Source organism: Rutidosis leptorrhynchoides, chromosome 3, assembly GCF_046630445.1.
Source record: "Rutidosis leptorrhynchoides isolate AG116_Rl617_1_P2 chromosome 3, CSIRO_AGI_Rlap_v1, whole genome shotgun sequence".
Taxonomy (NCBI): domain Eukaryota; kingdom Viridiplantae; phylum Streptophyta; class Magnoliopsida; order Asterales; family Asteraceae; genus Rutidosis; species Rutidosis leptorrhynchoides.
Genome location: NC_092335.1, coordinates 46362931 through 46374719, shown reverse-complemented (window position 1 = coordinate 46374719; position 11789 = coordinate 46362931). Strand labels below are relative to the sequence as shown.

The window sequence follows — 11789 nt, the reverse complement described above, 5'->3', positions numbered from 1 at the left end:
AAAAAAAGGCAAAAAGTCGAAAATACCCCCGGGTACTATTCATTTCCCCTATGTTTGGATTTGATTTTTTGAATAAAGTGTGGGGTGGTTTGTGGTTGAATTTGCCAAAAAAAAAAAGGCAAAAAGTCAAAAATACCCCCGGGTACAATTCATTTCCCCTATGTCTTTTAGAATATAGGTATAATATCAAAATTACATTATTTCATGTTTATAGTTGTCACTCTCTTCGTCCCATATCTATAATCCGGCAAAAAAAACACAGTTTAGTAAAAAATGACTGTCAGATGTACTTTTTGTTAATTGTCCAGTCTTACCCTTTATTTTTTATTTATTTTTTGTCTTACATGTATAAAGTAAAGGTACAAAAGAACTTTATTATATTTTTCTTTGTTCATTTATAAAAGTAAACAATTAATTTAAGAAAATAGTGGACACTAGAATTGGAACGATAAGAGTATATTTGTAAACGGTTTTAGTATAGATGGCGAAAAACTTTTTTCTTTGGCATATATCCAGGGACGGATCTTGAACGATTTTAGTGGGAGGGCCAAAATCATTTCAAAAACTTATATAAGAAAAATTCTAAAATCTTGGAAGGACTATTATATAAGATATTTATATATTAGATTCCAAAAAATAAAATTTACACTAAGAGAACAAATTTTTAGAAGGGCCACTGCCCACCCCTGCCACTCCAAAGATGTCCCTGCATATATCATTATGATGCAATGTTGTGAGTCACGAAATTCATTTTAACATTTGTTATTGTTATATCATGTGATCATTTGATATAGGATCCAAATCCTACTAATATGGTTTTACGGATCTACGCACGTTCCTCAAACATCCCAATTGGGTGATCCCATCTTCCATGAGCGTCATGAGCTGTAACGTACGTGATATAAAATGATATATAAAATTAATTTAATACACGTGATAATTCATACGTAACATATAATATATAATAAATAATCATAAAGATATTAAAAGTAAACTAGTGAAATGACCCGTGGAATCACGTGTTTGGTTAAACGAAACAGTTTAATGATATATTTCAGGAATTAAGTGAATGTATATGCTAAAGTCGTTTAGTTTAATGACCCGTAAAATCACGGATTTCTGGCTGAGAAACTTGTCGTTGTTATTACAAACATATAGAGACATGTATTTTCGCATACATATGTAACGTAATAAATCCCGTAAAGAGAATCCATCTTTGAATATTAATATTATAATAATAATTATTATAGTTAGAATAATAATAATAATAATAAAGTTTGTTTAAAAATTGAGTATTTATATTTTTAAGAATCCATATTTTTATTTTTTCTTTTAAATTGTAAAGATTAAATTATATCTTAATCATAATAAATAAATTATAATTAATTGTAAAGATTAAATTTTAATTGTAAATTAAATTAATTTTTGATGTCATCCAAGTGTGTTAGATTTTTTTCTTTATTCTTTTTAATTTTTTTCAAAGAAGAAAAATGACTATTTATGATGTCATCATTATAGCATTTTAATATTAATTATAGATAGCATCGTTGGAAATATATCTCACTTTGAAAAAACAAACTCCGTATCTCACTTTAGGTCCGTTCTTATTAATTTGAAACTTGGTTTTCAGTAAGGCTAGCTGACTCGAAAACATAACATAAGTTACACAATTTTTCAATAAAGATAGTTTGAGTTTTGCTTATGCCCGAAAATGATTATGTGTTTCAATTGTTGCCCGAAAAAAGTTATGATTTGAAAAGTGTGTAATTGAGGAAATATCGTCAAATTCATTAACGACCATTAGTCAAATTTCGGTAAATGTTCACATGTATCTAGCATGTGAGGGTTAGAATTACACGGTTGGTCCCTGAACAATAAAAAAATAAAAAATAAAAAATAAAAAAGTGATCAATAATATAAATGTTTAATCATTCGATGTTTATTTCTGTAGCCAAATGGCTGTATATATACATGTAAAGGATACAACCCTAATCTCCACAATGTTGACTAACAGGCCTATATTTGTGGAATTGATTTCCAGAATCATTCTAACTATATATAATATCTTGTACAGCTCATTGTGTTTATCTACAGCTAATATACTCACGTCTTTATCTAATATAGCCCCTTAGGCTAAGCGGGAGGTGGACGTATGCATAGACTGTCGCGAAAATCTTCAAATAAGATACGAGGTAGCCCCTTAGTGAAAATGTCGGCTATCTGAAAACGAGTAGGAACATGGAGCACGCGTATTTGTCCGCGAGCAACCATTTCTCGTACAAAGTGAATATCCATTTCTATATGTTTAGTGCGTTGATGCCGAATTGGATTGCCGGACAAAAAAATAGCATTACATTATCACAAAACACTAGGGTTGCTTTTGAAATGGGACAACGAAGTTACAACAATAAATTACGAAGCCAACACGATTCGAATACCACGTTTGTAACACCTCGGTATTCTGCTTTGACACTAGAACGAGACACTATAGGTTGGCGTGTAGAAGACCAGGATATTAAGTTGTCACCCAAAAAGTCACAGTACCTAGAAGTAGATCTTCGTGTATCTGGGCAACCTCCCCAATCGGCATCAGTATAAGATACAAGGGAGTTGATCGATGACCTGTGTAGCTGTAATCCGTAGGTTAAAGTCCCTTTAATATAACGAATAATACGTTTAAGAACATTCATATGACATTCTTTAGGATCATGCATATGTAAGCAAACTTGTTGAACTGCATATGAGATATCGGGTCACGTAAATGTTAAGTATTGTAATGCCCACCTAAACTTCTAAATAAAGTAGGCTTCGAATACGGTTTGCCAGATGTGCTACTGAGTTTACCATTAGTGTCAACAGGCGTCTTAACCGGGTTGCAGTTTGCCAAATCTGCCCGTGTGATAATATCATGAGCATACTTCGTCTGATCTAAGAACAGTCCTTGAGAGTTTCGTGTAACATTAATACCCAAAAAATAGCTGAGGTTACCGAGGTCTTCCATAGCAAATTCTTTGGTAAGAAGACTCATAATCGTGTGACGTAACGAGCTAGAAGAAGTGACCAAGATAATATCATCAACATAAAGTAAAATGTATGCAGTGTCCATACTACGTTGATAAACAAATAACAGGTTATCTGATTGACTATGACTGAAACCGATGGTAGAAACAAATGTAGCAAATCGGTGGTACCACACACACGGTCCTTGCTTAAGACCATATAGTGAACATTGTAGAAGACACAAGTGATCCGAGTTGGAGTGATCCCGAAAACTGTATGGTTGATACATATACACAGTTTCATGAAGTTGTCAGTGTAAAAATTCGTTTTTAACATCTAGTTGATTTTTAAGCCACGACTTAGATAACGCAATGGTGAGAACAATACGAATGGTTGCAAGTTTTATCACGGGACTAAATGTTTCATTGCAATCAACTCCAATTGTTTGTGTACGACCATCACCTACTAGTCGAGCTTTGTATCTTTCCAAAGAACCATCGGAATGAAATTTCTGCCTAAAAATCCACATACTACGGATAACTTTCATATCATCAGTTCTAGGTACAAGTGTCCAAGTCTTATTTTCCATACGTGCTTAATACTCGTCGATCATGGTGTGATTCCAATGAGGGTCCGAGAGAGCTGCTTTAGGAGTGGAAGGTATGGGTGAAAGAGATGTGATAGCGGAAAGATTAAATAGGGTTTTTGGTTTGAAGATGTCGTCCATGCTTCTAGTTGTCATGGAACGAGTAGGTGGTGGAGGTGTCGAACTAGTTGTATTATTAGAGGAAGTACTTTGTGTATTAGTAGAATGAGTGGAAGAAGTTTCAATAGAATTGGGAATTGTATTTTGTGTATTAGTAGTTTACATGGAAGGAGGTGTGGAATTAGTAGAGATGGTAGGGAATGAATCTTGAGTTGAGGAATCAGTTGGAGAATGTGTATTAGGGGTTGGAGTATTAATATAATCATGAGATGGTGTATTTGACATAATGGTATTATTGGATGGGCTGAATAAGGTTTACGGCCCATTTGAGGTGTCTTGGGTTGTGAACTGGAGGATGGCGAAGAGTTAGGCTGGACTTGCATGGGATTAGTAGTAGATTGTAGGATTAGTGGATGTATAGAATCATCTGAGGTGTCTAGTGTTTCCTCTACCACAACATTTTAACACATGTCATTTTAACTGTTCGATCCCATCTTACATTCCTTATAAACACCCTTTCATACACTTGTGAAAAATCTTGCGCTCTTCCACCAATCTTCCCTTTTTATCTTAAACAACTTATTTTATAATTTCCTCTTACAATAAATTTTAAAAATGGCCGACGAATCTAATACCTCAGGTGGTCATGATTTTAAGAAAAAGGTAAATGCTCATAGCAGCTCGTGCTGCCCCTCGCCTTCTCTTTATTCTCCAGCACATCATTGTCATTCTCCCACCCTCCATGGCCCCTACTTCATTTCGTCGTTGTATTTGTGTTTTTTTTTTACTTTTTGGAGGTTGTGACTTATGGATTATAGGGTTGTAATTTTAGCTCTATTACTTATACAATAGTATATTTAATTAATAATATAGTGGCTTCGGTGTTTTTGAGGGAGTAAATTATTGATGTCAGTGGTTCAATTCCCGTTATGTTTTAAAAGAAGTGCTGAGATAACGTCGATGTGGCAGTTTGTTCCGAAAAGAAATTGTGTCACTATTACAAGTGACCTTATCAATTTATTAATATAAAATTTGCTAAGTCGCGAGTTGTAACTCAATATTATAAAAGTTAGCTTAAAAACTATAAATTGGTTTCACTTTTTGAAGTGGGCATGCATGTCATAAGACGATACACTATTTACGCTAAATTTAAAGTTTGATATGTGTCACCCATTTGGTGTAGATTGGAACGACGCGCCATTAGCCACCACCAAACATTTTTCTAAAAGAGGTGTGTTAGTTTGGCGGACAAATAGTGAGTCTCAACTAATTTATTTTATTTAGTACTTTTTTCTAATTATTAAAATAATTTTTTTAACTATTTTATGTATTTAAATATTACAATGAAAATAGAAAATGTAAAATTTAGTGAAATAATAGTGAAAGGAGTTTAATATCATTCGGCTAAATAGGTATAAAAAAAATAAAAAATATATGGAATGGTTTACTGGACTTTTTCAAACTTAACGCGAAGTGTCCGTGAAATTTCATACCGCACAAGAAAACACACCTTTAACATGCCATAATCTTAATATATACGAAGTACAATACTACATCAGCCAATAATTACTCATCTCCGTATATATAAGAGAATATAGCACTTTGCTTTTTTTCACATATATGATTATGATTATATTTGACAAACGATGTAATGCCTCCACTTGAATCATAGACTCACGTTATTAGGCCGGCATTATGATTATATGATATTTATGATATTATATTTCATCATGATGAAGTGATGGAGTATAATATTGGATATTTTGGGGTATAATGTTAATGTAACAATTGTGATGAAGTATCGAGGTTTGTAGTATGATAAGGGATTAATGGACTATGACGGAGTGTAAGTCCGATCATTATTATTTTTATTTTTATTTAAAGTATTTTATTTATAGTTTTAATTAATTATATAATTAATAACTCAAATTTAAACAAAATTAAAACACATAACCATATAATAAATGTTATAAAAATTTAAAGTTATAATAATTTAAAAGTCCTAACAATTAAAATTACAATAAGTTAAGAGTATTAGAATTAAAAACATTACAGCAATTTAAAAATTCCAAAAACTTACAACGTGCACAAATAATAAAATACTAAATTAAGTATTATAAATGTGAAAGGTTAGTGGAAGGTCTCAAATGTGTACGGTGAGACCGTTTCGAAGTAAGTTATGCACATCCCTATCTCGTATTTCTTTATCTCTAGTCTCACGAACTCTACCTCGATTCCTTAAAAAGTTTGGTTCACTTTTTCAATGTTAAGTAATTCTTCCTCGAGCCATGCAATTGTGTACCCGTTATCCACGACTAGCATGTTGTGCAACAACACACAACAATACAATATGCGTCTCATTTTGTAAAATGTGAAATCTACCCACGTTCTCTTCACGCCCTTACGTGCACTTTCTTGAAATCTTTAAATATTGCACATGACTCATCATTTTCAGACGTTAATGCATTGATTAATGTTGCCCAATTTGGATAAATATCATTCGCTAAATAATAACTATTTCTGTATTCATTAACATTTACAGTAAATGCTGCCTATAGTGCAAATCCATTCTTTATGTTATCTAATAATGGAGATTAATTCAAAACATTAACATTGTTGTTCTCACCCGCTGCATCAAGGAAAGAATGCCAAATCCACGTATCATTTGAAGCAACGACTTCAAGAACTATGGTCGGGTAACCTTGATAACCACTAGTATATTGCCATTTCCATGCAACCGGGCAATTTGTCTACATCCAATGCATGCATTCGATGCTTTCAAGGATCCTTTTAAAATCGTGTCTTTCTTCATGAACGCTATACAAACTATCTATATCACATCCTGTAGGTTTTCTCAAGTATTCATCAACATACAACTGCAAAATACACTTAAAAAAGCTGTTAAGACATAAAATTGATATACTCTCAGTGATTCGTCAAACATATCCGATGCCATACAATAAGACAATTGGCTCATAGCAGATGAACAATTTTGTAAGGTATTGAAACGTGACGGGTGGACAGAAATTAAAAGTGGGATTGGTTAAGGGATCCAATAGGTCCACATAACTTGGATTTGTTGTATAACCTTATTGAATGTATTGATTCTTGTGAGCTTCATGAAGGTTTAATTAGATCGATGGGAATGGTTGATTTCAGAGGATGGTGCGTTTTTTTTTTTTTTTTTTTTTTTTTTAGCGGTACTCGTAGATGGTTGGATGATGATTTACTTTCAACTGCGGATAATGCAACGAGATGGGTAAAACAAATTTCAGAAAAGGCTAACATTATCTTATAGAGGGTAGCTTGGGATCGACTTCTGACTAGACTACAATTTTTTAAGCGGGGTATGAAGATTGAAGATATTGGTTATCTCATTTGTGATGGTGATATTGAATCAATAGATCATATTTTTTTTTCCGGAATAGTGTGCTCTTCGGCTTGCCTCGAATGAAGATAGAAATTTTATTTGATTCTATTAAAAATTATTCTTTAACTAGTTGAGAAGTAGATCTAAATGTAATCTTCGTTAGGACGATTGGCTTGTAAAGTCGTTGTAAATTTTAATCCTCCTTCCCTAGTGACCAGGGAGTAGTAATTATTGAATAAAATTGTTGTAGTTAAAAAGAAAATTGAAACCTTTACGAATGATGGTATATATTTTTTGTTTAAGTAGTTCAAAATACTTAGATATAGGTTCAATAGAGTAATCAAAAGGATACCTTGCATTCTCCGCAAAATAGTATAAAATGTGTGTAAAAATGAATGAGCACTATTATGTATAACGTAATTAAAGCGAAATATAAAGTTTCACCTAAATACCTATGCACATTCTTAAATCAAACAATGTATTATTTATTACAGTATAATAATAATAATAATAATAATAATAATAATAATAATAATAATAATAATAATAATAATAATAATAATAATAATAATAATAATAATAATAATAATAATAATAATAATTAATAATAATAATAATAATAATAATGACCGAAAAAGAAAAGAATTAAGTTAGTTTAGATAAATAGGAAAAATGTAAACACCCACCAACTACCACACTTTTTCACATTTGCAGCCGTTGAATAGCAAGCCAAATACAACCTACTTCTCTTTGCGTTAGCTGTAGGCCCCATTTCCATAGATCCATAAACACGATTAACGGTGATGATTAATTCTCAACCAACCCACCAGTCCACAACCTGCATTACCTTGCATTTGCCTACCAACCAACATCACCACTCTGTTTTCTTTATAAACCACAACCCTTAGCTACCCAAACTCAACACTTAACGCATTTCTTAGCCATTCAATCTTTCCATATTCCAACCCATTTATTATATATACTACTCACCTACATATATACATATATACGTACAAGAGTGTTAATTAGTTAATTATTTTCTGTACGTAAAGAAAGTTAGTTATATTAATATTGAAATGTCGAACGGGCATATTGGAAACGAGGTGGCAACTGAGTTGTGCATTAACCATGATCCGTTAAACTGGGGGGTGGCAGCTGAGGCGTTAACCGGAAGTCATCTTGATGAGGTCAAAAGAATGGTGACGGAGTTTAGGAATCCGGTAGTCAGAATTGGCGGGGAGACGTTGACGGTGTCACAAGTTGCCGGAATTGCGGCTAGTGATAACGCGGCGGTGAAAGTGGAGCTGTCCGAGTCAGCAAGAGCTGGAGTGAAGGCGAGCAGTGATTGGGTGATGGAGAGTATGAATAAAGGGACTGATAGTTATGGTGTTACTACCGGATTTGGTGCTACTTCTCACCGGAGAACTAAGAACGGTGGTGCTCTTCAGAAAGAACTCATTAGGTATAATTATATTTATTCATGCTATACTTAATACTACGCATGCTACTTTTTGTAACTACAGTAATAAACTGAATTATGAAAAATTGGACTTGCTCTTGTCAATTACTCCTTATGATATAGTTGAGGTAATAACTTACATCCAAACAAGTTTATAGACCAATAATTGTTTTATTGCTATCCATTAAATGGCTTGATGAATAAATAACATTTTAAATTTAATTTGTCGGTGGATATATTAAAAATGCTATTTTTCATTTCTGTTTATATTAAAAAATGAATAAAAAGCTAATTTTTGTGAATTATCATCGACCAAACAAATTTATATGCATAGAGATTTATAATTTTTTTTTTTTTCAAATTATCATTGGGTGATTTCTCTTTTCACTTTTTTGACATTGCTATGTATAACTGAAGTATTTTTAATTATAAAGTGTATTAGATAATAACTGGTGTCCTAAAACTAGTTACTAATGTTTTACTTGTTGAACAATAAAAAGGATAAAAAGGAATATATGTTGGCGGGGTTAGGTGGATGTGTGTGATAATAATCATAAAATCCAAGAGCACTAAAATAATACTCCAACAAATATATAAGTTGCAATAAATAAGTGTGGGTTAACCCCACAGTGAATGTATACCCACCGATCGCAATCAAAATTTGGTCGCCAAAAATGTCAAATATACGTCACGAATAACTGAACTTTCTTTTTTTATTTTGTACATGATATGGTTGAAAGTATTAACTTAACAATCACCTATAGCACGCACACTATTTTAATTTGAATTCAGTATATTATCTACAATTAAACTATGTTTTCATTTACTATGTTCCAGATTTTTGAACGCCGGGATCTTCGGAAACGGCACTGAATCAAGCCATACACTACCACATTCAGCAACAAGAGCTGCAATGCTTGTCAGAATCAACACCCTCCTTCAAGGTTACTCCGGCATTCGTTTCGAGATCTTGGAAGCCATCACAAAGTTCCTCAACTCCAATGTCACTCCTAGTTTGCCTCTTCGTGGGACCATCACCGCGTCTGGTGATCTTGTCCCGTTGTCCTACATTGCAGGACTTCTCACTGGTCGTCCCAACTCAAAAGCGGTGGGTCCCAACGGAGAAATCCTGACAGCCGAAAAGGCATTCAAACTAGCCGGTGTTGATGGTGGATTCTTTGAGCTACAGCCAAAAGAAGGTCTAGCACTTGTTAATGGCACTGCAGTGGGGTCCGGAATGGCGTCCATGGTTCTTTTTGAAGCCAATGTGCTCGCATTGCTATCAGAAGTCTTGTCCGCTATTTTCGCTGAGGTCATGCAAGGAAAGCCCGAGTTTACAGACCACTTGACACACAAATTGAAGCATCATCCGGGCCAGATTGAGGCCGCAGCGATAATGGAATACATTTTAGATGGAAGTGATTTTGTTAAGTCTAATGCAAAGGTTCATGAATTGGACCCCTTACAAAAACCTAAACAAGATCGTTACGCGCTAAGAACATCACCTCAATGGCTTGGTCCACACATTGAGGTCATCCGATCATCGACTAAAATGATCGAACGTGAGATCAACTCGGTGAACGACAACCCTTTGATCGATGTCTCAAGGAACAAGGCTTTACATGGTGGCAACTTCCAGGGGACACCAATCGGTGTATCCATGGATAACACGCGTTTAGCTATCGCTTCAATCGGGAAGCTCATGTTTGCTCAATTCTCCGAGCTAGTAAACGATTTTTACAACAACGGGTTACCTTCAAATCTTTCGGGGGGACGAAATCCTAGTTTGGATTACGGGTTCAAAGGAGGAGAAATCGCTATGGCCTCTTACTGTTCTGAACTCCAATTTCTAGCGAACCCTGTCACCAACCATGTCCAAAGTGCCGAACAACACAACCAAGATGTTAACTCTTTGGGGTTGATTTCGGCAAGAAAAACATCAGAAGCAGTCGAAATCTTGAAGCTAATGTCTACAACATACTTGGTAGCTCTATGCCAATCCATTGACTTAAGGCATTTAGAAGAAAACATGAAATCGACCGTCAAGAACACGGTGAGCCAAGTAGCCAAGAAGGTTCTAACAACAGGAGTCAACGGTGAACTCCACCCCTCAAGATTTTGCGAAAAAGACCTGCTTCGAGTAGTCGATAGAGAGTACGTCTTTGCATACATCGATGACCCTTGTCTCGCCACTTACCCATTGATGCAAAAGCTTCGACAAGTCCTAGTCGACCACGCATTAAACAATGGCGAAACTGAGAAGAACACAAGTACTTCAATCTTTCAAAAGATTGCATCTTTTGAAGAGGAACTTAAAGCCATTTTGCCTAAAGAAGTTGAGGCTGTGAGAGTTGCATTTGAAGATAATAAATTAGCAATTCCTAACAGGATCAAGGCTTGTAGATCATACCCATTATATAGGTTTGTGAGGGAGGAACTTGGGTCTGAATATTTGACTGGTGAGAAGGTGACCTCACCAGGTGAGGAATTTGATAAGGTATTTACAGCAATGTGTAAAGGCCAAATCATTGATCCATTGTTAGAGTGTGTTCAAGGCTGGGATGGTGTTCCACTTCCAATCGCTTAGAACGAAATTGTTAATCTGTTGTGTGTCTAAAGTTTTATTTTCACTTTTCTGAATTCATTATATATCATTTTGTTGGGATTTCAAGATTCAAATTTGTAACCTTTGTTATTACTGGGTTATCAGAGTTTTAGAAAGATGTATAATTAACTTAATTTGTATACTCGATCCATGCATAAATGTAGAAATACTCTACATATGTTTCCTTTTAAAAAAAAATACTCCATCCGTCCCGCTATAACTGTCCACGTTTGACTTTTAAAGTCTTCCTAAGTTAACTTTGACCATAAATATCTTTATTTGTAATATATAATATTTGATAAAATTTATATGAATGTATTGGATGTTAAACGCGGTTTTATTTATTTAATTTTCATTAAATAATATAACACAAATAAAAATATTTACGGTTAAGTTAGTGACGGAGCTTGACCGCAAATATTGAGGGGGCCAAATTAATTCAACCAAAACAATTTGCTTCTGATTTTTAGCTCTTATAAAAAAAACCAATGCTAGTAATATACCTAATCCAAAATGTATATTTTCGCATTCTCCTAATTCACTAAACAAAAAGATAGTAATGTTCCTAAAGATGAATAATAAATATTACACAATACACAATTCAGATGATATATACAAGATACTCATGTTACAAGTTAAGCAATCCACA

The 11789-nt window shown here is 34.0% G+C and overlaps 2 protein-coding genes across 2 annotated transcripts; one reads left to right on the top strand and one right to left on the bottom strand.

Annotated features, from left to right (window-relative positions):
• Positions 1-1852: 1852 nt before the first annotated feature.
• LOC139899944 (uncharacterized mitochondrial protein AtMg00810-like) lies at positions 1853-3727 on the bottom strand. Its single transcript, XM_071882768.1, has 5 exons — positions 3603-3727; positions 3369-3515; positions 2785-3272; positions 2439-2653; positions 1853-1867 (listed from the first exon to the last, which is right to left on the bottom strand). The coding sequence occupies exons 1-5, from the start codon at positions 3725-3727 to the stop codon at positions 1853-1855; spliced, it is 990 nt and encodes a 329-aa protein (XP_071738869.1).
• Positions 3728-8013: 4286 nt separating this feature from the next.
• Positions 8014-11272, top strand: LOC139896057 (phenylalanine ammonia-lyase-like). Its single transcript, XM_071878635.1, has 2 exons — positions 8014-8538; positions 9373-11272. The coding sequence occupies exons 1-2, from the start codon at positions 8153-8155 to the stop codon at positions 11120-11122; spliced, it is 2136 nt and encodes a 711-aa protein (XP_071734736.1). The 5' UTR covers positions 8014-8152; the 3' UTR covers positions 11123-11272.
• Positions 11273-11789: the final 517 nt, after the last annotated feature.

Excerpts from the sequence above, each read along its gene's own strand:
- LOC139899944 (XM_071882768.1), bottom strand. The coding sequence starts at position 3,727 with ATGGACGACATCTTCAAACCAAAAACCCTATTTAATCTTTCCGCTATC. Across the intron at positions 3,516-3,602 it reads AATCACACCATGATCGACGA|GCAGAAATTTCATTCCGATG; the intron begins GTATTAAGCACG and ends GTGGATTTTTAG. Across the intron at positions 2,654-2,784 it reads TACTTTATTTAGAAGTTTAG|GGACTTTAACCTACGGATTA; the intron begins GTGGGCATTACA and ends GTTATATTAAAG.
- LOC139896057 (XM_071878635.1), top strand. The coding sequence starts at position 8,153 with ATGTCGAACGGGCATATTGGAAACGAGGTGGCAACTGAGTTGTGCATT. Across the intron at positions 8,539-9,372 it reads CTTCAGAAAGAACTCATTAG|ATTTTTGAACGCCGGGATCT; the intron begins GTATAATTATAT and ends ACTATGTTCCAG.